The 25,705-nt window shown below is 33.6% G+C and overlaps 2 protein-coding genes across 2 annotated transcripts; both read left to right on the forward strand.

Annotated features, from left to right (window-relative positions):
- Positions 1-780: 780 nt before the first annotated feature.
- LOC113748901 (UDP-sugar pyrophosphorylase) lies at positions 781-12,147 on the forward strand. Its single transcript, XM_027292493.1, has 16 exons — positions 781-1,210; positions 2,048-2,164; positions 3,309-3,449; positions 3,685-3,784; positions 4,545-4,672; positions 4,748-4,819; positions 4,914-4,978; positions 5,396-5,456; positions 5,551-5,668; positions 6,653-6,777; positions 7,550-7,626; positions 8,918-9,023; positions 9,133-9,192; positions 10,615-10,695; positions 11,304-11,543; positions 11,658-12,147. Exons 1-16 carry the CDS (start codon positions 1,010-1,012, stop codon positions 11,823-11,825), a joined length of 1,860 nt encoding a protein of 619 aa, XP_027148294.1. The 5' UTR covers positions 781-1,009; the 3' UTR covers positions 11,826-12,147.
- Positions 12,148-12,255: 108 nt separating this feature from the next.
- Positions 12,256-13,665, forward strand: LOC113750055 (probable calcium-binding protein CML44). Its single transcript, XM_027293972.1, has one exon. The coding sequence runs from the start codon at positions 12,969-12,971 to the stop codon at positions 13,434-13,436; it is 468 nt and encodes a 155-aa protein (XP_027149773.1). The 5' UTR covers positions 12,256-12,968; the 3' UTR covers positions 13,437-13,665.
- The last annotated feature ends 12,040 nt before the right edge of the window (positions 13,666-25,705 follow it).

Here is a 25,705-nt window from a genome sequence, read left to right on the forward strand (position 1 = left end):
CAACTTTTACCTGTTCTCCACAGAACCTTTCATGTGAATAATGCTCAAAAAAGATTGCCTCAGAATTGGTTGCATGATCATGGAATAAGTTCTAACGTGAAAAGTCCACTTAGATCTAAAGTTGATATTGTACATGTCTGCATGATATTTCAACAGTAAACCAAATCTACGTGTCTGTTTTTATATTTTTTTGATGCGTCTGTATGACAAGTATCCATTGAACCTCTGTTAGCAAAACTTTTTTTTTTTTTTTTAATAAGGAATTCATTCACAAGATTTTCTTCTTCTTTCTCTCTTTTTTTTTTATTTGACAGGATTTTGAGATATGAATAAATGGAATTGTTCAAAATTTTTAATGTTACCATGTTTAGATGATCTTCTTGTTATTTGAAAATTTTCTATTCTTGAACATCAAATCTTATCTTATTAGCATAATTCCTTATCATAAAATCTTATCTTATTAGCATAAATATATCTTATTAGTTCCAATTTGGAATTGGATAGATTCAAAATATTATCATGTGCTACACATTATCTTTATGGAATTAAATCTCTTAAAAATGACAAAATATGGTCTAAAGGAATTATGTATAAAATGAATATGGTTTTTTATTGGAGGAAAAAAAAAGAAACTAGTTTTTTTTTCATTTTTGCAATTTTTTTTTTTTTTGGAAATTGAGAAAAAGCAAATTAGTCCTGGACAGTTCCACTTCCATTACCGGTTAACCGTCCCATCATACGACCAACCCAACTGATTATAATTAGCCTTCCATTCTTCTCACACACCAATACACCTTCAAAAACACGCACTACAGAGCACTCTGCGCATCTTTCTCTGTCTCCTCCTCCAACTCTGATTCCCAGCATTCGTTCCCATTAATTACATAGTAATTAATTTAACAATTGTTCCGACTTTTAAGCTTTTTCCGGTGCTCCTCATTCCGTCGGCGTCAATACATCCTCAAAGCCGTTGGATTCAAATTCCGGCTGTGTATTTCCGTTCTACGTCATGGCCGCAGCCGAGAGCCTGGCTAAGCTTTCCATCGATGGCGATGGTTTTCCACAAAATCTCCGGAAGAATCTGTCTGTTCTCTCTCCTCAACAGGTTGAGCTGGCGAAGATGTTGATAGAGATGGAGCAGAGTCATTTGTTCGAGCAGTGGCCCCAGCCAGGGGTCGAGGATGATGAGAAACGTGCTTTTTTCGACCAGGTAATTTCATTTTATGTTCTTTTTTTTTTGGTGAATTTGAATGTTGTCTTTTTGATTTTATAAGCTTTGGTATTTAATTATATCATTTATGATTTAGTTGTATAATCTGATTTTCAACGAATTTTAGTTCGAATGGTGGTTTGTTAAGATTGTTAATGAATTAGAATAATGCTGAATGATATTTTGAATGAGGAGGAAATTCATATGCTGAAAATGGAAATTGGATGGCTTTTTAGTTTCTAAATTTTGGAATTCAATCGTATGAAATAAGGAAAAAGATATGATTTTTGTTATATTGGTGAAATTTAGATGATTTTACATTTTTAATTTTGGAATCTAATTGTAATTAATAGAGGAAAGGACCTAATTTTTGTTCATCTGATGTTTTGTTTTATAATATGGATGTGTATATGCACTTTCTTTATTCATGTACTTAGCATGTTGTTATACTAATACAAGGATAGTGGATATTTCGGGTTATTTCTGTAAAGACAGGATTTTTCGTGGTTCAAGGTTAAGATTTTCATTCTTAAATCTCTCTCTCTCTCTCTCTCTCTCTCTCTCTAATAATTCTTGGCTGTTGTGTCAAATGGATGGTTCTTCTGCCTTTTGATTTTGAGATAGTTGAGAAATTACGTCAGTATGTGGAACTAGTGCAGTCATTTTCCTCTGTTAAGTTTTTGAGGAGGGCATATTATAATTTTCTTGTTTCATTTTACTTTCCGTATGAATATTTTATTGTATTACATTCCTCTGGGAGCTTTTTTTCTCAGCAAGATTTTTGTGCAGATTTTATTTCTTTCAAAGATCCTTATGTGAGTTAATTGTTCCTTTCAGATTGAGCGACTCAATTCAAGTTATCCTGGGGGCTTGGCATCCTACATCAGAACTGCTAGAGAACTTCTAGCTGATTCAAAGGCTGGAAAGAATCCATTTGATGGATTTACACCTTCTGTAAGTAGATACTCTTCTTTTGGATTCTAGAAAGTTGTGTATGCCAATTTATTTTCTATTGGTAGTTACTTTAAAGTGACTCTAACTTTCTGCATATGATGCACTTTATGGATTTCAGTGTTTCAATCCCTTTTATTGCTTTTATCCCACAATGTCATATCTCATAGGCCATTAGGCTGTGGGTACGGCAACTTTTAAGGCCAGATATGTAATATAATCGAACAGTCTGGCAAAATTATGTTGTTTAAACAATTCGCCACACATGTTGAACAGCGTGAGCAAGTGCCACCAATGAAATTTCGGGGGGGGAGGATGGTGGTGGTGGTGTATGCAACTAGGCCATAGCTTTGGTTTGATTTTGTTGAAGTGTGTAGTTATTCAGGGAAGCAATGTGTTATGAGGATTATTTTACAATAATTATTCTGGTAACTGCCTCTATAAAGCTTAGTATTGTTTTAATTTTTGATTTCTGTGAAACACTCATGTGATTTATGGAGTGGAGTATTCACTGCTCCTTGATTTTTTTTCTTTCCTTAATGTAATTTGACTTGATATGCTAAGGAATAATATTTCGAATTGCGATATCATGGGTAATGGTCCAGATGAGCAAACAAAACAGATATCCCATTACAGGTCAATAAGTGATACTTTACACAATAATACAGTCTATTGTGGATTCCATGTTCTTCAGAAGGCTGCTGAATTCCATATTCTTTTATCTTATAATTTTTTCAGAAGCATATTTCCTTCTTACTTGGAAGTTTGAAAGATTTGCAAATAAATGATCTTAAGTGTTGAGAAAGTTCAGATTCAAGTACAAGTCAATTGGACAAAGTATTCAAATCTTTAAACTTGTGGTAGTAGTTTTCAGGAATTGGAATCTTATATATTACCCCAAGACCATTCAACTTTCAACTTTGTCCTGGTTGAAAACTTTGGTTGCTATGAAGCATGTAGTTCCAAATGACATATATGCGTATTCAGCAGAATGCTTAGAGTATTCGCTAAATCTGTTAGTGTAATCCACAATCAACTCATGTGATGGTGGTTATTACATGAGCTTATGAGTTTGGACTCTTGAGTGTCCTTTGTGCACAAGCAGTGATGATGACTGATCAAACAAGTTTACATGATATTTCCACAGGTTCCATCTGGAGAAGTTCTGACTTTTGGTGATGACAACTTTGTTCAATATGAGGAAGCTGGTGTTAGGGAAGCTCGAAAGGCTGCATTTGTCCTAGTTGCTGGGGGCCTTGGAGAACGTCTAGGATACAATGGTATAAAGGTAAAACATGTAGACTGGCTGTTTATGAGCATTTCGGCTCTGCATAATTCCAGATTCAGGATGCATTAGTTTCCCAAGGATTCAAGCAAATAGTGTCTTTTATTAGATTGATGTTATAAATTCCTGCTTGATTCAGAAAAATGGATCTGCTCTTTATTAGATTCTTACAGTTTTATTGTCATGAAAATAGTTGGCAGTTTAACATCTTTTAATTATCATCCTTTACCTCTTATAGGTAGCTCTTCCTTCAGAGTCCGTTGCCGGAACATGTTTCTTGCAGCACTATATTGAATCAATTTTAGCTCTACAAGATGCTAGCTGTAGGCTAGTTCAAGGTTTGCTTTTCTTTGTAGCTTTTTGGAGTGGGAATTTATACTCTAGTCATCTTATTTTGGACAGAAATTTTTCATTTCCTGCACCTTTTGCTGCTGTTTGTATAATGATATATTACCTTGTCTTTGTTTGCTTTAACTTGCCCATTATAACCATTTTTTGTCAGTGATATTTAAATTTGTACGAAGTCATTATAACCACATGTTTCGACTCAATCTGTTAATAAATATTATCTGAGAAAGCCTGCATAAATTATTTTTTCCTCCATTTAAATCTCTGTTAAATCTTGTCTTTATGATGTGACGGAAGATCATATTTGTCTGAATGACCTCATCACATATACTATTCGTCTTCCTCGTCATGTACAAACTGTTGTTATATATTATTTCACTGTTCATAGTAGGTCACTTCTGTCAATCTTCTTCGCTAAGTTCTGATCAATTTTTAGTGAATTTTTGTCTATTTCCTTGTATTCTCATCATTGTGTTGGTTTTTCATATTAGTGTTCCTTTTCCTCTGATTGGTTTTGGAAAAGAAACTTGTGGAGCATGGTCTTGTTATAGTTTGATAATGCTTTTAATGATACTTAAAGACTGACTGATGTTTCTTTTCGTAGTTTCTGGATCCTACATAATTTCCAGTGATTAGTCCTTTTTGAATTTTCCTTGTTAAAATCTTTCCGTTGAAAATGGTTTTTTATATCAAAGAGATTTATTTATTTCTAAGTAATTAGGACTTTGCTCTTCACTCTCATGCAATTAGGTAACTGCCCTGCTGAGATTCCTCTAGTTATAATGACATCTGATGACACACATTCAAGGACAGTAGATCTCTTGGAATCTAATGCTTATTTTGGGATGAAACCAACTCAGGTGAAGCTACTGAAGCAGGTGAGCCCTTATACATTGCATATAGGAGTGATAGTCTAACATTTCAGTGTTAACATTTTTCTGGATTTATGGCAGGAAAAAGTTGCTTGTTTGATTGACAATGATGCCCACCTTGCATTGGAGCCAAACAATAAATACAGAATACAGGTAGGTTTTTCTGTGTTTTGAGTTGATTATGGATGCAATTTCAAGCAGGCAATTGATTTATCATGAAATTTCTGCTTATCTGATCTTTTTTCAGACAAAACCTCATGGTCATGGTGATGTTCACTCACTTCTTTATTCAAGTGGCCTTCTGAATAAATGGTTGGTTTTCACACCCTGAACTTGCCCTGTAATCTTTTCCTGTTTGTTAAACTCTCCATTTCTTTACATAGTTGGGACTATTAATGTTTCAGCGGACTAATGCTTGAGGTCCAAGAAGGTGATACTTATCAGCAATAATATACATTTGAACTTTAATATTTTGGTGTGATCACAAGGCCATTTTCAGCATGAAATAAAATTACTTTTTGTATCTCTACCAAAATTGGCTTTGGATTCGTCTTTTGTCATCTGGATTGTAAGTAGTCTAGTCAATTGGTATTGAAGAATGTAGTTTACCTGGTCTTCTGCAAAATAATTTACATGGGTAGCATCAGCTTTTGAGACTTTCTGGTAATATTATTCTGACACTCATAAAATAAGAAGCAATTTTCATGTTTTGTGTTTTCTATCTTTCAGGCATGATGCTGGTTTAAGGTGGGTTTTATTTTTCCAAGATACTAATGGTCTCCTGTTCAAGGTTAGTGAAAATCATTTTGTGGATTTTGCCTTCAGTATGGAAGAAATTTGTTTGGAAATGAATTCGCTGATTTTCCCTTCAATTTAATTTCTAGGGTATTCCAGCTTCATTGGGTGTTAGTGCCACTAAAGGGTACCATGTTAATTCTCTTGCTGTTCCTCGCAAAGCAAAAGAAGCTATTGGAGGCATTACTAGACTTACTCACAAAGATGGTAAAGTACATATCATGTTTATGACATTCCTCTGCACTGTTGTACTTCATGACAGTGACATTTTCTGCTCTAGTGGATTGGACTTGCAATTTCTCTTTATTATGAATTGTCCCATTTTATTGTCTGCTGTCTTAATTTCTTCCACTCATAGTCAGATTATTTTGGGCAAGATTCGCCAGTCAGTGCTAGGAGCCTGATTTCAAGTATGGTACATCCTTAGGCAATTGGCCTAGTTTATGATTGTGTCTCTTTGATCTTTTAGGCAGTATGGACTTGATCCACATTCATAAATTGTAGTAAAATATTGACAGAATCAGAAAATCTGAAATATTCTGCAGCTTGCGATTTATAGAAGATATTTTCATTGTTTTTGTTTTCGCCTTTATGTTTCCATAGCTTCCATTGTAGTGACTAGAAAAGCAGGAGCTTTGCTGGATTAAGTCTTCAATCTATAACTGCTGGTATTCAAATATCCCCATAGCAGTGCAACATGGTGAATTATAACAATTGACTATATTGTTTGATGAGATGCCCTCTGTGTGAGACAATTTTTTCAGATAGACGAGAAGGTAGGGTGACCTCTTAAAGGGAATAGGCATGAAAATAACGTTCATGTACTTTGTTCATTTTAACATTATACCAATTGTTACACTCGATAAATCTTGATTTAGTATGCTAATTAATAACGTAATCAACAGTCAATTACAAAAAATCTGTGTCTTGATTTTGCATTTGTTACCACACTTTTAGGTCTTTTCCAGGCCATCGACTATTTGTAATTAACTTGGAAAACAGTACCATGGACGCACAACTACCGCTGTAGTTTTCTTGTTGCTTTTCTAGTACATTGTGTCTGTGTTGTTAAAACTATGTTCTATGACAAAGATAATTGGCATCAGGAACATGTTTCTGTAACTATCTGCAATAACCTACTTTTTTCCTTTTGGATCTTGTGTGCTTCACAAATTGATATATTGGTTTCAGGGAGGACAATGGTGATTAATGTGGAATACAACCAGCTGGATCCTTTGCTTAGAGCAACGGGACATCCTGATGGTGATGTCAACTCTGAAACAGGCTATTCTCCGTTTCCTGGAAATATAAACCAAGTATGTCCTTTGCAGCAGTTTTCTCTGTATTTTCGTTTGTTTTTCCCTACAACTAGTATTATTTGATGGGAACTGAGGTGTCTCATATTTTGTGATTGAGATATCTGCCTTTTCTTGGTGGTTTTAAGTGTTTAGGATGGTTCTCACTGATGTTCAACTCAGGAGTTGTTTTGTTGGTAAAATTCAATTTGTATCATGAACATGCTATCCTTTTATTTATACTTTTTGCTTTCTTTACCAACTGATTGCTTCTGAGATTTACTATATCCTTGTGCACCAAGCTAATTTGGGGTGTTCAATTTACCTTGCTAGATGGATTGGTAATTTTTGATGACTTTGTTTGTGAAACTTATTGCCCATCCATCTCTGAGGCTGGTGTTCAGCTTATCTTTTGTTGAGCATTACAAGAAAAAGGACACTACTTGTGCCATCTCTTTACTTGTTTTCTGAGGCCAATGCAGACTTTCTCCCTTTCAGCACTACTAGGTGGGGGGAAAAGATTTTCTTAGTTTGTGTTTCCACTATTTGCTTGCATGTTAAAAAGTTCAAGTAATCTATAGGATCTTCGAAACTACCTGAATTGGGCTTCTAGTTGCTTGTCTGGTGCCTGCTTTTTGAAGGTAGGATTTTCTAGCAGCATATGGAATGTAAAGATTTTGATACCCTTTTGATGGATGGTCAAGCTGATTATGTGATATGATCCTTTGGATGATATATTTCCAGCAATAAGATGATTACTGATTCTGTGATTTTATTATTTATGCTCTTGCAGTTGATTTTGGAACTTGGCCCATACATGGAGGAGCTTACCAGAACAAAAGGTTCCATAAAGGAGTTTGTCAACCCCAAGTAAGTGCATTCTTTCTTTGTGGCTTTGTTCTACTTTGCAGGTCTGCAAGTGTTTAGCTTAAAGTGATGGTTTCCTCATGCTTGTTCCTTGGAACTTAATTTTGATTTTTATTCACACTAACCTCATTCTGTTTCAAGAAGAATACAGTTTATACTGTAACACCTTTTGAGAAAACTGAAAAAATGATGCATCCTACTCATTGCACTGGAGAATATCTATGAGTGCTGCAAACTGTAATGGAAAGATTTAGTTTTGTGACAAGTTATTCATGTACAGAATTGTTTCACAGGGAGTTGCACTTCTTAATGATGTTGGTCTTTCCTGTCTATTTCACATAGTAGTGTCTGTGCTTGTTTAGTTCATCTTGTTACGACAGATATGATATTGATGTTGTTCATAGAGGGTTTAGTACTTAAGATGGTTCCTGCACACATTTTAAAGAGAATTAGAGGAACTTACCTAGAATTATGTGGATTATTTTGGGTGGTCTAACACACAGATAGACACTGATAAACCAAGATTTATCAAATATATTCTCAGCAAACTGTGTTAAGGTTAGATGTTCTTATGTCATATGTTTCATTAAGAAATTTCTATTGCGTATGTTAAAGAAATTAAGCTGTTTTCTGGTGAGGGTGGTTCAAGTGGTAGATCTAAGAAACAAAGAACCTTGGTTCCTAGAAGAAACCTCATTCTTACTTGAAAACTGTAAGACCTGTTTTACTTGCACTTCAAATGTATGTATCATATGTTATCTCCTGTTATTGTTAATCTTGTGAAGTTGCTACTATGACTATTGTTACTTCTAATATTGTAATAATCAATATCGTTGATACATGAGTATTTGATATTATCATGATTAATTTATTATAGCTGTTGACAAAAATTCGAAGGAACTTTTACTCTTAATCCTATAGTCTCTTACAAGTGATCACAATTGCTTTTACTCTTTTCTGCATGAAAAATTAATTAAGAGATGAAGAGTTGGTCAATAATGACATCTTAAGCTTTTCCCCAAGAATGCTTTTTTCCAAGACCTTTTTAGTGCAACCAATGTGATGTATCAAAGTAAACAAATTTGCAGGTAAACACTGTTGTGCTGAGCAATTATTCTTTTTCCCCTTCCATGGTTGTGATCCCAGTCCTGGAGCATTCTGAACATTCTACTTGTTTTGCAATTAAGAACCTGGAATTAAAAAAAATGGAATTAATCAATCCTTTGATATCTTTAGGCTGCTTTTGTCCCATATTACTTGTTGACCGATTTTAGTATTACCTTTCTCACTTCAGATATAAAGATTCTTCCAAGACTGCATTTAAGTCATCTACTCGGCTTGAATGTATGATGCAAGATTATCCAAAGACATTACCTCCTTCAGCAAGGGTTGGCTTTACAGTAAGCAGAATGACAATTCTTTCCTGATGATGCCTTGTTTGGATGTCTGGTTTTACTATTTTTCAGATCATCATAATAGTTGGTTTATCAAGTTTTTAATTCATCACAGGCGATGGATGCATGGCTTGCTTATGCCCCTGTAAAGAACAATCCCGAGGATGCCGCTAAGGTATGATGAGCTCTTAGTTTCATGTTTTCCGCTGCTCCTTCAAATAGTTGTCAACAATTTATCCTCAGATATGCTGAACCTTTCAATTTCTGTTAGGAAGTAATTTTTTCATATTCTCATGCCTGCAAAAAAAAATGGTAAATTGATGTTCATTAAATAGTGTGATTTGATTACTGGGAAATCATGTCTTTTCTTGGAAATGTACATAATTTTCTCAGTGATTATTGGGTAATAAAAATATTCATGCTGGATACAATTAGAAGCTTGCAGATTAAGTAGAATGTCAGGATTATTATTTTATTGGTTTTGCATATGCAGAATTGGATTCTTCATTTTTAAGTCACTTATTCATAATGATCTGCTGTTCATGCTTTTTGGTATATTTCAAACTGATGGTTGTTATCTTTGTTTATCTTTGCATGTTTCAATGCATATATGTGTCCTTGTACACTTTTCTGCATAATGAGGTTTCTTGATATCTTTTCCTATGGAGCACAAATATCAATACGCATGCATCAGCTCAATAACAAATTGTGACTTTTGGTACCCAGAGATTGAAACTAAGAAATCGATAAGTAGGAAAAGGTTGCATGGTAGCTTGTTATAGGTTGGCACTGTGGAGGTGGTGAAGACATGCACAAAAGGTTGATTCAATTTTGTGGAAGTGGGAAAATTTAGTAATTGAAAATTGGCAATGCATGGAGGATAAAAAGTCAATGCTAGTTTTTGTTCTTAAAATATTTCACCCAACTTTAGGGATTTAAGTTGGTGCAGAATGATAATTTGCATCAGTTGCCTTTATTTGAGGTTTTTGCTAAGTTATTTGATACGTTAATTGCTGACAAGACAGATGGCTTTGCATTTTTCTATTGTTTGTACTGGAAAAGTTGCTGATATCACAAGAATAACTAGTTTAGATACAGTTAGGTGGTTTTAATTTGCATCAGTTGCCTTTATTTGAGGTTTTTGCTAAGTTGTTTGATACGTTAATTGTTGACAAGCCAGATGGCTTTGCGTTTTTTCTATTGTTTGTCCTGGACAAGTTGCTGATATCACAAGAATAACTAGTTTAGATACAGTTAGGTGGTTTTAATGCCCACTACGGAATGATGATTAACTGATAAATTACATGTTTGGTGCTCTTATTCTCACTAATGTGGCTTAATGATGCTAAACTAGTCAGAATGAGTAATTTTGGAAGGATATTAGTTCATCACTTGAAGCTACTGAAAGTTTTTTTGGTAGCAGGGCTATGCAAGGTTGAAGAAATCTTTTCATAATTAATGTGCAGTACTTGTAACTAAGTGTTATTTTATTACCAATCAGTCACTCTCACAATTGCTTCTTTCTGGCAACGCATTTCTTTTTTGTTTACCTGAGTCTCAGTTTAATATCTTAATGTATTCATCTTTTCACTGGAAGGTCCCCAAAGGAAATCCATACCATAGTGCTACTTCAGGAGAGATGGCCATATATCGGGCAAATAGCCTCATCCTAAGAAAGGTATTAATTGTTCTTCAGAAACTTCAAATTTGATATTCTGTTGTTATATTTCATGCATAATAAAATGGGTATTTTTTTTAAAAATTTTTAACAACAGAGAGGGGGGAGTGTGTTTAGGATTAACGCGTGTTCAGCTGAAAGTGGATAACAGTTGACTTTTGGGGGGTTTTCATTCGCTTTTACAAGGTTTGGAGGCCATAATAGTTACGGATGCTTGTAGGGGCTGCGCTTACCAAACTAGAGGACACTTGCACAAATTTTATTTCTACAGTGAAGTGGCACTCTAAGCTGTCAATTGGATCATGGAATCATTAATCCTGTTTTGTCTCAACTTATTGACTATATTTGTATTAAGCATTACCTGTGAATAAGACAAGCTGAAAAGGTCAAAGAGACTTCATAATACAACTTCAGGATTTGGTTATTGGATGTCATTGTCTCTAAAGCATTACTAATTTCCTTGCTGGAAGCCTTTAGACATTGTTATTGCAAACGAATCATTAGTCAGGTTAATCATTATATATGAGAATAGGTGACGGTAGAGAAATTTCTTCTACCTTGTGCAGATCTTGCGGATGATAATTTAAATGTCTTGTGTTCTTGGACAGGCTGGTGTTAAAGTAGGTGACCCAGTTTTGGACACATTCAACGAACAAGAGGTGGAAGTTTGGCCTCGTATCGTATGGAAGCCACGGTGGGCAATCACATTTGCAGAAGTTAAAAGTAAAGTGAGCGGAAACAATACTGTTACAGATAGGTCTACGATAGCTATCAAGGGGCGTGATATTTTCCTTGAGGATCTCTCCTTGGATGGAGCTCTTCTTGTTGATGCTGTCGATGGAGCAGAGGTATGATTTAACTTCAACAACGAACATGGAAGCTAAAGACAAACTACCATAAATAAGTATACTACTCCAAGAATTTACTGGATTAACTAATATTTTGTTGCCCTTTATGAACAGGTTAAAGTCAGTGGTTCTGTCCGAAACAAGGGTTGGATCATTGAGAAAGTGAATCATAAAGATACTTCTGTGCCTGAAGAAGTAAGGATAAGGGGTTTCAAATTCAACAAAATTGAGCAGTTGGAGAAATCATTTGGAGAACCCGGAAAGTTTGAATTGAAGCCTTAACTCCAATTTTCTGTACACAGGTTTCTACTTTCTCTTTAATTTGCTTTATTTAGGCAAGCAAGCTATACTTCAACCAAGATGAGATTGTTCTCAGCTCGCTTCTTGTACAAATTACTCTCTATTGTTCGGTCAGTGTTCTCAACTTGGGTTCATCTGATTGGATTTAAGCGGCTTCTTTGTATTTTCATGTTTTACTGTCTACTCTTAGCGAGGGTGTGATCAAAAGCTTTTATATCAGGAATACATCTCTAAACGCAGCCTAAAGTAAGGTTTTTGCCAGGTGAATTGATGTATGTACAAGTATTTTTTTTCATTCTTGTCACCATATGTGATATCTCTACGGAAGTTTTTCTTTATCTTTTTATTGTTGTACGTTTTGTCTTCTTCATGATCCAGCCTTTTTATATCCCTTTAATTTGTGGTAAAGGAGAATGTTGATAAAATTGCAAATTGAAAGTCGTCTTGTTTTTAATAACCATACCTGATGCCAGCAACCAACGACACAGTAAGAACTATAGAAATTGTATCAGCACATTGGATGTCACTCTGAGACAAGATTAGCTTGGGGTCAGATTAGAATCAACTGCACTTCCTAATTCATAGAAAGGGAAAAAGAAATAAAGAGTTATTTCAAATTCTCAATGAATGTGTAATTTTGACGCAGTTCTTACAATTCAAATAAAATATTTAGGTTTTTAAATTTCACCAAAACTTTAAATTGATCTAATTTCGGGAACTAATTTTTTTTCTACATCTAATTTGATTCCAGCCCAAAATAAAGCCAAGGTGGCCTTGCTCTCATTCTTCATCATAAGGCAAAAAACCAAACAATTTGCTGTCATGACATTGACTAAGGCAACAAATAATGGAAAACTTACCGACATATTAATTGCTTCAACGTTCAGTATGTGATTTAATTTAAAGTCTTTAAGAACAATGATCTGCCCATACCTGTCAGCATTTAGAGCTGGCACGTGCTAAAATCTATGAACACATTTTAATATATTTGAGAGACAATTTTTTTTTTTTTGATGAAAATTCTCCTCAAGTCGACAGCTCACAGCAAATGAAAGGCATTTCTTTTCCTCCCCCCACAATTGCTTGATCCCCAGCACGAATGTCTTCTTGGCACTTGGCACCAGCATGTCTTGTCTGAGTGCCAATGATTTACAGAGAATTTTTCAGAAGCTTGACAAAAATGGTGCTGGACTGATAAGCATCGATCAGCTGAAATGGCTTCTCGAGAAAATTGGCTTCCAGACCAGTATTGATGACCTTCAAGTCTTGATGGGCAGCGGGAAATGCCTTGATTCTATTGATTTTTTCTTCTTCTATGATATTGTCATCGAGAAGCAAAAGAAGGGAGGTGATGAAGCCAGTGATGACTTGAACGATGGTGGTGATCTAGTCAAGGCTTTCAAGGTATTTGATTTGAATGATGATGGATTCATCTCATGTGAAGAACTTCAAAGTGTACTATCAAGATTAGGATTATGGGATGAGCAGAATTGCCAAGATTGTAAGAGAATGATTAGCATGTATGATATGAATTCAGATGGCCTGCTTGATTTTGAAGAATTCAAGTTTATGATGCTTTCTGATTTTAGTTAAGTTTTCCATGCGTTTTTGTAAAAATATAAACCAAGTTATGATTGATTGGTTAGTTTTATTCAATGACCACATGTCATTTGTTTATTGGCTAGTTTTGTTGGCAAGTCTAAAGTTGACCACATGTGATCAAATCCCGTAATATTAGTCATTGTAGAGTTAGAAGTCTCGTGTCTGGTCATTGTACGAAGTAGAAGTTGCCTCTAGTTTTGGTCCTCCAGTGTAGCCTCGTTGTTTTGTTTTTACTTGTAAAAAGTTGTTGCCGCAACTTCGTTTGATTTATTGAGATAGTTCTTTGCCTCTACATCGTTTTTTCCTTTGATTGTTCACGTGGGTTTATGATTTATTATCAATTTAGATCCATCAAAGTGATATTAGACCTACCGTAGATTAAAATATGGCAAACTCTAACCCCAATATCGTTCTGTTAAAAAACTCAAAATAAAGGCGGAGTTTAATTTTTGATAGAAACAAATGATAACCCATCTTAAGACATATAAATTACATTGATATATTGAATCTGCACTTGTTCAGGATATTAGTGAGAATGATAAGGTAAAAGATAGTTTGGCTTTGTCATAGATTCATCAGGCAATTAACCTGTTAATTTTTGAAAAAATTGTTACGACTGATACGGCAAAGAAGATTTGGGATATATTGGAGAAATCATACAAAGGGATTCCCTTAGTCAAGTTTTAATAATTAGAGTAGTGATTGACGGGCGTACCTCAGTCAACTCCTCCTTACTGTGTCGATCATAGTTATTAAACTCGGCCCGGAGAGGAGACCGGCGAAGGAGGTGGGTCAACGGGTCACTGGTTCAACCGGTGGGTGAGTGGTTGAACCAGTGGGTCACTACATATATTTAAATATTATATTTTATAAATTTTGATATAGGATATATGAGATAAATTGTAATAAATAATGTCATAACAAATATTCATTTAATTTAATTTACTATAGAATATTTAATTCATATAAGAATCAACAAAATATAAATTTAATTAGTAATCCACCAAACTTCAAGTGTAGATGTTTATTGTAATTATCTAGGTTATTTACAAATTTTAAATGCAAAAAAATATTTAAAAAACAATATTTGTCTTTAAAATAAATTATGTAATATGTTATTTTTGAAATCTATTTTATAATTTATAGAATATAAGGGTCATAAGTTTTATTAAAAGATTCCAAATACATTTGTTTTGGAGAGTTTAAAAAAATAAAGATGAAATTAACAAAACATTCATATAGCATAAGAATGGCCATTAATGAACAAGTGACAAAGTGGCCTGGTGGTGAGCTACGCACAAACAATATTGAAGGTCTGAAGTTCGAATCCAAGCAAAGGTTTGGACAAACATTTTTTCCTCAAATCCGGTCTGCCCACAAAACCGGCCAGGTTTTCGGTTTAATCCGGTTGAACCGCCGGTCCGTTGAAAAGTCAACGGTTCATATGCAGAAACGATCCAATTGAAGAACCGGCCCGGTTTAGTGGCCGGTTCGCCGGGTTGACCGGTCGAACCGCCGGGCCGAGTCGGGTTTAATAACTATGGTGTCGATGACTGAGGTACGCCAGTCAATCATTACTCTAATTAAGTAATAACCTTAGGTACGCCCGTAAGGCTTAATTCCCCCAATTGCCTTACGTATTAGAGGAGTCTCATTCTAACCAAGTAAGACACTAACAGGGTTATTTTAGATTAGTCTGCATATTCTCCTGACACAAACCCCAATCACTATTTTAGAGCAATTAAACAATTACAGATTTAACACTCTAATTGACATCAGGTTGCTAAATTAATTCAACGTCCGGGCCCAAGATATTCAATTAACAAAACAACCACAAACACTACAAACAGAGAACATGCAAATACCAGTAAATAAGAGGAATAAATAAAATTAATTTGATCTCATAATTTTTAGATGAACCAAAGTCTCCATTGTTCGTTGACTAGAAAAGGAGATTTAGTTCATCCCTGGTGAATCAATCTCACGCAGATTTGCAGAAGTTATTTCCGCGTACATCGTTTCGCAATTAAGATGATTCAATTCGGTGGAATAGAGAACAATCAATAAGACGAAAAAGTTTAAAGCTAAAAATAATGAAAAATGGTCTGTCGAATCTTCCTATCTACATAATTGTCTCCTCTCATGCGGCTACTAAGAGGAATAATAAAGGAAGACTCCTAGTCTTTGTTGACTTCTATTTCCTCTTTTGCCACGGCCAACAAATTAGGAGATCTCCTAATTGGCACATCTCCTATTTGTACTAAGCTTCCTTTGTCAATTCAAATCAATCGAGCAACTAATGGAATGTTTGCGGTCCCACGTTACACTTCCAATTGGCAGTCGGTGCCACGCGTCTTTCCCGCATTTTCTGGACACGTTCAGCCTTAACTTGACGCGACTACGCAAACAGCAATTGGAGTGAAAAATTTGCACAGTTTCGCCACATTTTGTTCCAACTCCCTGTAATAATCACAAATACCAAAAGTAAATAAAATCTGACAATTAATCCACATTTGCTAAGGTAATAGGGGGAATTAATTACAAAATAAAATAGCAAAATTGCAATCTATCAGGATATATTGGAGAAAACATACAAAGGGATTGACAAGATCCAACAAAATAATTTGATGATGTTGAAGAGAAAATTTGAACTTGTGACGTTGGAGAAGTTGGAATCTATTGAATCATATTTTTCTTGTTTGTCAAATATAAAAAATGAGATGAAACTCAATCAGTATGACCTTCCTGATAGAACATTTGTGGAGAAAATTCTCAATACTCTATCAATGAAATTTGATCATGTGATAACTGTGATCCAAGAAATGAAGGATTTGGAGGATTTGAGTATTGAAGATTTGCATGGACCATTAATTCTGCATGAACAAAAAATTAATGGAAAGTTGAAAGATATCCCGAAGAAGAACATAGTAGAGAAGGTGTTGCAGACACAGTTGAATTTGAGAGGCAATAATGATACCAGAGAGTAAGAATCCAGTCAGAGGAACAGAGGTGGTTATAATAACAGAGGTCGTCACGACAACAATAATAGAAGCAGAGGAGATGCATCAAATCCTAGACGTTGTAAAGATAATAATTTTAATTTTAGAGGTTGTCCTGGTAGAGGCAAAGGTGGTAATTTTGACAGATGGGCAGTAATTTTAGTAGAGAAAATAATTTTAATCAAAATAATTTTGGACAGAGAATTCAATGTTATAATTGTGAAAATTTGGATTATAGACAATTTGAATGTAGACTTGAAGAAAATATAAATAGAAAATTTCAAACTAATGTTGCTTACAATCAGGTACAAGATAATAATAAAAAAATTTGAAACTTTATTATTCGTCTGCAATGTTGTTAATATGATTGATAAAAGTAAATGGTCTTTGGATAAGGCTGCCGTAACCATATGTCTAGTAAGAAAGAATTATTTGTTGAATTTGATAAATATGTCCGTGGTGAAATTAAATTTGGGAATAATACTATTTTATTAGTGTGTGGCAAGGAAAAAATTCCTATGAGCCTGAAAAATAGGTCTACTGATTTTATTTCTGATGTTTTCTATAATCCTGGATTACATCATAATTTGTTGAGTATTGACCAATTGTCTAAGAAAAAAATATGATATTCTTATCCGAAATGACACTTGTACCATTTTTTTATAGAAATATTGGAATGATACCTAGGGTCTATTTGATAACATAAAAAAGTGCTGAATCTAAATTTTTTCATATATTCAGATGTTTTGAGTGTTTGATAAATGAAAATCCATTTGTTGAACTTATTAAGTAATGCTGAACTTGTGTGTATTTTTTTCAGCACAAGAATCCTAACTGAATATTTAATTCTGATAAGAATCAATAGAATTACTTCAATTACCTTATCTTATCTACCAAATCTACCCTTGTTTGTTAATTATGTTTAAAGTTCTTATCTAATTAAACAATCTAATGATTTTCTATCTAATGATTTTCTATTTCTTTTTTCTCTCTTTTGAATGATTTTCATATCTTCTTCATATTTCTCATATAATATATTTCATCTTTTATATTAATTTGATTTAAAAATAAATATTGTCATTTTCATACCTAACATTTTTAGCTAATTAAATCATAGGTTCTATTTCTTTTTTAGATAAAAAGATATAAGGGCAAATTTGTCAAATTTAACTTATTAAGCATTCAATTATAAATGTTTATCAAACAGTATAAATAGGTTTAACATTAAAATTCAGACATTCATATATTTCTTTTCAGTGCTTAAAATTCAACAAATTAATTGTTTCAGTATTCACATTTCAGAATTCAGACTTCAGAATTCAGATTCAGTTTTATCAAACGGAACCCTAGTGTACCAATGATTTCAAATCGCTTATTTTCACTGAATTTAAGTTCTGCCAATTTTTTCTGTTTGAGTACGGTGATAGATAACAGTAATTGGTTTAGCATATGTGATTTGGTCATTTAAATTTTGATAGTTTAAGATTTTTAGCCAGTAAAAGAATAATTGGTGGGTTGCCTAATATTAAAAATTCTGGTAGAGTCTGTGATATATGTGTTTTAAGAAAACAACATAGGGATGTTTTTCAAACTGACAAATCATGAAGGGTCAAAAGATCATTAGAAATTATTCATTCAGATTTATGCACTGTAGATGTTCCTTCTAATGGTGGTTACAGGTATTTTATTACCTTTATTGATGATTTTAATAGAAAAACTTGAGAGTATTTTTTGAGACAAAAATCTGATGCCTGTAACACTTTTAAAAGTTTTAAGACATTTGTTGAGAGGCAAAGCGAGTTTCATATTAAAATTTTAAGAATAGATAAGGGTTAGGAATATTTGATGTGTGATGATTTTCTTGAAAAAAATGGGATACAGCATCAGTTGTCTACCAAGTACACTCCCCAACAAAATAAAGTGGCAGAAAGAAAGAATAAAAAAATTTTGGATATGAATGATGAGGTATATGTTGAAGTTGAAAAATATGCCAAAATCTTTTTGAATAGAGGCAGTTTCTTATGCAATTTATTTATTAAACAGGTATCCTACCAGAAATGTTTTCAAAAAAACTCCTGAAGAAATTTGGAGTGGTAGAAGACTATTTATTGGTCTTATCAATGTTTTTGGATGTATTATCTATTCCCATATTCCTAATCAATTAAGAAAGAAACTTGATGACAAAGAGAAGAAATGTGTTTTTATTGATTATAGTGAAATCTCTTGAATTTACTAGTTGTATAATTCTATGACAAAGAAGGTGATAGTGAATAAAGATATGACTTTTGACAAAAAAAGTATTTGAAACTAATCTACTAGAGATCCTAAAACAGCATAGGTGACTCTAAATAATCAACAAGAGGATTCTAATGATGATGTTCAACCATCACCAATTGCTTAGGGTCTAAGACTGAGTTAATTAGACGTTCACAGCATTAGCGATAGTTGTTAATTAGTCTATAAGATTATGTTATTACACCCGATGATGTTCCTTCTGATGAAAATATTATTAATTTTGTTTTGTTTGCAAATTATGATCCAATTGTGTATGAGGAGGCAGCCCATGATGATTGTTGGGTGAAAGAGGAAAAAATTCATGCGATAGAGAAGAATGACACTTGGGAGTTTACATTTCTTCTAACCGGTAAAAAGTCATTAAAGTAAAGTGGTTATACAAGACAAAATTTAAGCCCAAGGAAAAAATTGATAGATAAAAGGCGAGATTAGTGGTGAAAGAATACAAGCAGAAATTTGGGATTGGCTATTTTGAAGTGTTTGCACCTGTTGTTAGGTTTGACATAGTCCATATGACAATTTCTCTAACTGCTCAAAATAACTGAAAAATTTATCAAATGGATGTAAAATCAGCTTTCTTGAATGGAGTTCTGAATGAAAAAGTATATATGAAGTAGCCTGCAAGATTTGTCAGAGAGATCAAGAAAATAAGGTGTATAGATTGAAGAGAATTTTATATGGATTGAAACAAATCCCGAGAACGTGATGTACCAGAATTGATTCCTATTTTCTAACTCATGATTTTCAGAAGTGTCCATATAAGTACACTTTATATATTAAATTTTCTGCTCGTGGTGATATTTTTATTGTGTGCTTGTATATAGATGATTTAATTTATACAAAAAATAATCTGGAGATGGTTGTAGAGTTCTGAGAGGTCATGATTAAATAGTTTGAGATGATAGATATGTGACTCGTGTCATATTTTTTGGAAATTGAAATCTTTCAGTCTGACAGTGAAATTTTTATATCTCAAAAGAAATGTGCAGATAACATTTTAAAAAAATTCAAGATAGATACAACGAAATCGATTATGACACCAATTGAAGAAAAATTGAGGTTAACCAAGGAGAGTGCTGGTGGATATGTAAATCCTACCTACTTTAAAAGTTTTGTAGGAAATTTGAGGTATTTGACATCTACGAGACCAGATATCAATTTTGCTATTTATTTCATTAGCAAGTTCATGAAAAATACATGTCAGTCATATTTGCAGGCAACCAAGAGAAATTTGAGACATATTGAAGGTACTTGCAGTGATGACATTTTTTATTCAAGAAATGATCCAATTGAATTGTTTGGCTACATAGATAGTGATTGGGCAAGTGATATAGTAGAGAAAAAGAATACTTCAGGGTATGCATTTTTTATTGGTTCTGATGTGTTTTCTTGGAGTTCTAAGAAGTAACATGTGATTGCAAGAGGAGTATATTACAGCGGCTAATAGTACTACTCATGCTTTGTGATTACGTCGCATGCTTGGTGTTTTGCAACACAAGCAGATTGATCCTATGAAAATATATTGTGATAGTAAGTTAGCGATTGAGTTATTCAAGAATCCAGTACTTCATAGGCGTAGTAAATATGTTGATATTAAATATCACTTCATATGTGAATTGGTTCGAGAGAGGGAGATTAAAATTGATTATTGTATAATTGAAGAGCAACTGGCTGGCATTTTCACCAAGGCATTGAAGATGGCGACTTTTGTCAAGTTGAAAAAGATGTTGGGCATGAAAAAGATGTTTGTCATGTGGATTTATGATTTATTATCAATTTGAGTCCATCACTTCTGTAAAGAGAACAATTTTTTGATAAGTATTTTAGAAATGTATGTCCCTTTTATTCTTTTTTTTTTTAAAAAAAAAACATTTTTTGTTCATTGTACTTAGGCCTGTCAACGGGTCGGGTCTAGACCCGGATCCGGACCGGATCCGTGACATTATTGCGGGTATGGGTAGGGATTTAATTCCATTTTTTGGATTCAGATCCGGATCCGTTTTGTCAAACAAAAAAAACGGGTCGGATACGGAATATAGTATTCCGGCCCGTATTAGACCCGGATTCGGATATAAATGAATTAATAATTTAAAATATATATATTTATCAATATAATTTGATTAGGGTGATCTATTTGAATAAAGTCAATTTGATTTCTTTTCTTATTTGGTTTTTTCTTTGTATTAGTTAGAAATTAGTTTACAAATATATTTTTTTCTCATTTTTATTAGAAATTATAAATTTTGCTAAATTTGTTCGGGTAGACCCGACCCGGATCCGGAACATAGAATAAAAGACCCGTCGGGTAAACGGGTCGGATCCGGGTCCGGTATAGTAATTCGGGTCCGGGCCTGGAATAATGAATTCCGGCCCGAACCCGGCCCGTTGACAGCCCTAATTGTACTAAAGCAGATGAATGTAGAAAATCCAAACTAGCCCGCAGTTCTTTTTCGCTTCTTTCCTTATATATCTGTCTTATTGAATTTGAATACACTTGATAAGTCTAGAATAGTTGAAAATATTGCATAACTGATTTTCCAAAATTAAAAGCTAAAGAAGGGTTCAAAATAGTAGTATGGGCTATATATACTAATTTGGGGTGAATTGATAATTCTAAGATGCAATTTGTTCAAACAAAAATTAGCAATACATCCTTCATTAGTAGTGGAAAAGATGTTACTAGTTTGGATGAATTAATAAGATTAGGGCGCAAATTACTCAAAATAAAAGTTTGAGGTGCAATATACTAATAATTCATAACTTTAGGTTGCCCCAAAACGAAGAAAAAGTGGTAAGTTGGGGTAATCAACTGTTAAGAATGTAATATCGAATGAGTCCCGATTGAAGCTCTTACAATAAAGGCTTTAATTTAAGGTAGAAAAGAAGGAAGAAGCATTTTAAACAAAAAGCAAAAGAAAAAAAAAAGAGAGCATTATAAACAAAACCAAGGAATAATTCTTGATTTCAAGCATCAATTGCTCTTTATCTAATTATTCACGCTCTTTAAAAAAAAAAACATTTCATCCGTCCCTACACTCATTTGCTTGCTTATTCATTTTGAATTCTCTTCTAAATATGCAAGAAAATTCAAAAACATTTTCTGCTCATAAACTTTATTTTTTACGTATGGGAAAGCAATAAAGAACTTGATACTAAGTTTCAATCACCTTTCAATCATCTTTGTATTCACAATTATCAATTTATCTATCTAAGTGCTCTCCTAAATATGCAAGGAAATTTAAAAGCCCTTTCAGTTAACAACTTTTTTTTTTAATTCCATAAAGGTGAACAAGTTGTATCATACTTAAATCAACACCCTTAAGTTATGTGTGACCATTTTTGTATCTTTTTAATGTGAGTAAAACTTGGGCAGACATACTCAATCTTCCCCTGCTCCCAAATAACGTTGTTAAACTCGAACTGGATAGCGACTCGATTAAACTACTAGATTAGGGATAAACTGGTCAAATTAGTCGGACCGTTCTAAAAAGGTTGTTGATATCAGCATGATGTCATAATTATTTTATATTTTTATAAATTATAAAAATATTGAAATTAAATTCTTAGTTATATTTCAGCCAACCATACAAAATGTTCCAAAAATATTAGATTTGCAATCAAGTATACATCTAAAAATTGTATATAAAAATGTGAATTCATGTCTAAAGTATGTCCTTTTATTGAGAATATGGCTTTGTAATGCAATTTGGAATCACCAATGATAAATTGATAAGATAATATGGATGAAAATTCCTTGATTTAGAGATCGTTTACAAATGTGAGTGATTTTGGCATTTACACTAGGTAGATGGCGTTTTTTATTCCTATTAATAAATAAAAATTTTATAATTTACATAACTCAAATTATATTTGAAAAAAACAAGAAAGAAAAGTCTGATAACCGGATGAAACAGTCGAATTGGGCAACTGTTTTGGTCTATTTCTGATAAATTTGACTGATTTTTGACCAAAACGATTTCGTACTACTAACCAACTCGAGAAGAATATCGGTTCTTGTCGGACTGATCAAATCGATCGATCCGGTCTGAGTCTAACAGCTTCCAGATGCCCTTAAATCAAAGTTTCTAGTTAAGTCAAAGTCGGTTGTGGTGATTCCAATATGTTTTTGTCAACGAAGTCAAGTATAACTTGCCCTTAGGAAAAAGAAAAGAAGTAGGAATTGGAGAAATAGGGACCAAATAAATTTAAACGGACCGCGAAAGGGGCAAAAATGACATGCTTGAAAAGCTTCTATTCATGATCGCATTGCTTAGTCCATAAAGAAAGAGCGTAGACTTTGTATTAAGTTGCGACCTCTCCAAACACGCTCTAAAAAAGTCTGCCAAAATGACCACACGAAAGCACCCTTTGTTTGGGATACCTTTATGGTAGGCACCCCTTTGACCGTGCGTACCATATGCACACGGTTCCTGTTTGACACGTGTCCGAAAGATTGTCAATGTGGACCATGCTAGGCATAATGGACATGGAGAGTCCCACACGCGTGGAATCCATTCTACCGCGCATCGAATCCATTCTACCGCTTCTTTTTTTTTTCCTTTCATTTGAACAAAATTTGGATTTCATTAAATCACTCCTTCCCGTTCAATTTATGACAAAGTTTTTGTTTCTTTAATTTATTTCAAGTATAAATATTAGTATTATAATATTATTCATTATTTTTATGACACAAAAATAAAAACATTCATCATATTGCCAAAACTTGAAAAATTTGTACAACTCCATCACAAAATTTGTATTCAACTTATAATTGTTGTTATTGCAAATGTTAAAACCTATGACTAATTATATCATCCCGTTGACCCGACCCAATGTCAGTAGGTACCCGTCCCGCCCTACTTATTATTTAATTTTTTTGAAAAAAAAAGATTTATAATAATTTAATTTTATATTTTACACATTCATCTAAGATTTAATAAAGATTTTTTTTTCAAAAAAAGTCTCCTACCAAAAAACAAGCATGCGACGAGAATACATGATAAATGAAAAAAATTAAAAGAATTCAAAATCAATAAAGTTTGAAACAAGTAGCGCACTTTTTTAAAATATATGTTCCACACTAATTAAATTATTTTCTATAAAACATAAGTTCATGATATCTACAAATGAATCTTGTATATAAACTATAGTCTCTTATATTTGTAATGCAATTTGTTCAATGAAATTACTTATTTAATTCTAAATTATTATTTTATAAGATGTGTACAAAAATAAAAAATAAAAAATAAAAATATGTGGAGAGGGTCGGGTACCCGCGGATTTTTAATTATGTGACCCTAATCCGCACCGCATTTTAGAGGATACTCGACCCTTTTTGACCCGATCAAATAATATAAATCGGACATCCTAAATTTCGGGTTGAATCCGATTGGATATAATGAATTTTCGAATTAGTAGATAATTTTGCGACCCCTACCGGTGACCATCTTTTACAGACAGATTTTGCAGTGTTTTTGGTGAATTTGACGAAAACCTTTATGGTAGGAAGGGTGTTGACCGTTCCTACCGTAAGTAGCCCTGCAAAGTATGAGATGTGGTCCATATGCCCTTTATGGTAACGGAGACGTTTTGTCTATTTGCAAACGCGCGTGGACAAATGGAACCAAAATACCGTGTTCGGATGTGGATCATCCAATTCCCAAGGAATACTGTACGTTGTTGACCGCTTAAGATAGTAGAGGAAGGGATAATTGCAGGATTGAATCAGAAGTACACAGCATTTGCAAATTAACCTGTAAGGAATGGAAATATGCCACAACTCCCTGTAAATGTAATTGTGTGTGAAGAACGTTCCGAATTTAGAACACAAAATAATTTCAAATTTGCCACGTGTGGTGGAAAAGAAGTTGGAAGAACAAAAAACGGGAGGTGAATGTACTGGTTGGGCGTCAAATTAAAATAGAAAACGATTCACACATTTATATAATACGTATATTTAGTACCCAAATGTTCAGCCTAAACATCCGATTGAGCTTTCAATTGTCAGTTCTTCATTCAAACCAATTTTGTAACTGAATTGAAAACATCGAAATATCATTAATGCCTTTTCATTTGCATCAACACTGAATATGTGACGTTAATACCGAGGTATTGGCATTTGTGGTAATAAAAGAATTTGTGTGAGAACCCGTAAATTTTTCCATTTTCTAGGTTTTATTATTTTTCATGGCTTGTTTTCTGCATTTTCGTGAGTAGGAAAATTTCTAGATAATTTTAAGGAGCAGATATAGTTTTTAGATGATTTTTTTAGTATCAAATAGATTTTGAGAAATTAAGAGCGTATACCGGACGTGGGACCCACTAGTGCGAAAAGTTCGGAAAAATTCGGCCAACTAGGTTAAGTTTTGGATACTGGAGTTAATTTACCGGGTGTTAAGAGATAAGTAGAGATTGCAATTTGGATTGGTGTGAGAGGAAACAAAGTGATAGACTTGCATTAATGGAGGTGACAAGTGTCACCATTGGATTGGTCCTTAAGTAAGACTACTATTCCTTTTCTTACCATTGACCAAATAAATCAAAAAACTAACCAAAAATTCACCATTTTCTCTTCATCTTGGCCGAGCTCCTTGAGCAACAAAAGAAAGAAAACTCTTCAAGATTTTGGCTTCAATCTTGCTTCAATCAACTTACTCAACCATCCAACCTTGATTTTGCTCCATAAAACCACTTAAGGAAATGTTGGTGAATTGTTGTGTGGAATTATTTGGAAAGCTAAGGTGGTCAATTGCCCTCTCTCTCTTGTTCCTTAGGTGAGTTGTGAAGAACCACCCTCCTCCCTTTATTGATGCTTAAATCATGATTAGTGGTAGTATGAGATGCAAGTTTATGGATTATTTCTTGATTTGTGGTTGAAGTGATGAAGTTTTATTATTTTTGGGAATTTTTCTGTTTTAATATGAACATGATTGTGTGGGTATCAATGATGATTGGAAATGGTATATA

Source organism: Coffea eugenioides, chromosome 10 (assembly GCF_003713205.1).
Source record: "Coffea eugenioides isolate CCC68of chromosome 10, Ceug_1.0, whole genome shotgun sequence".
Lineage (NCBI taxonomy): Eukaryota > Viridiplantae > Streptophyta > Magnoliopsida > Gentianales > Rubiaceae > Coffea > Coffea eugenioides.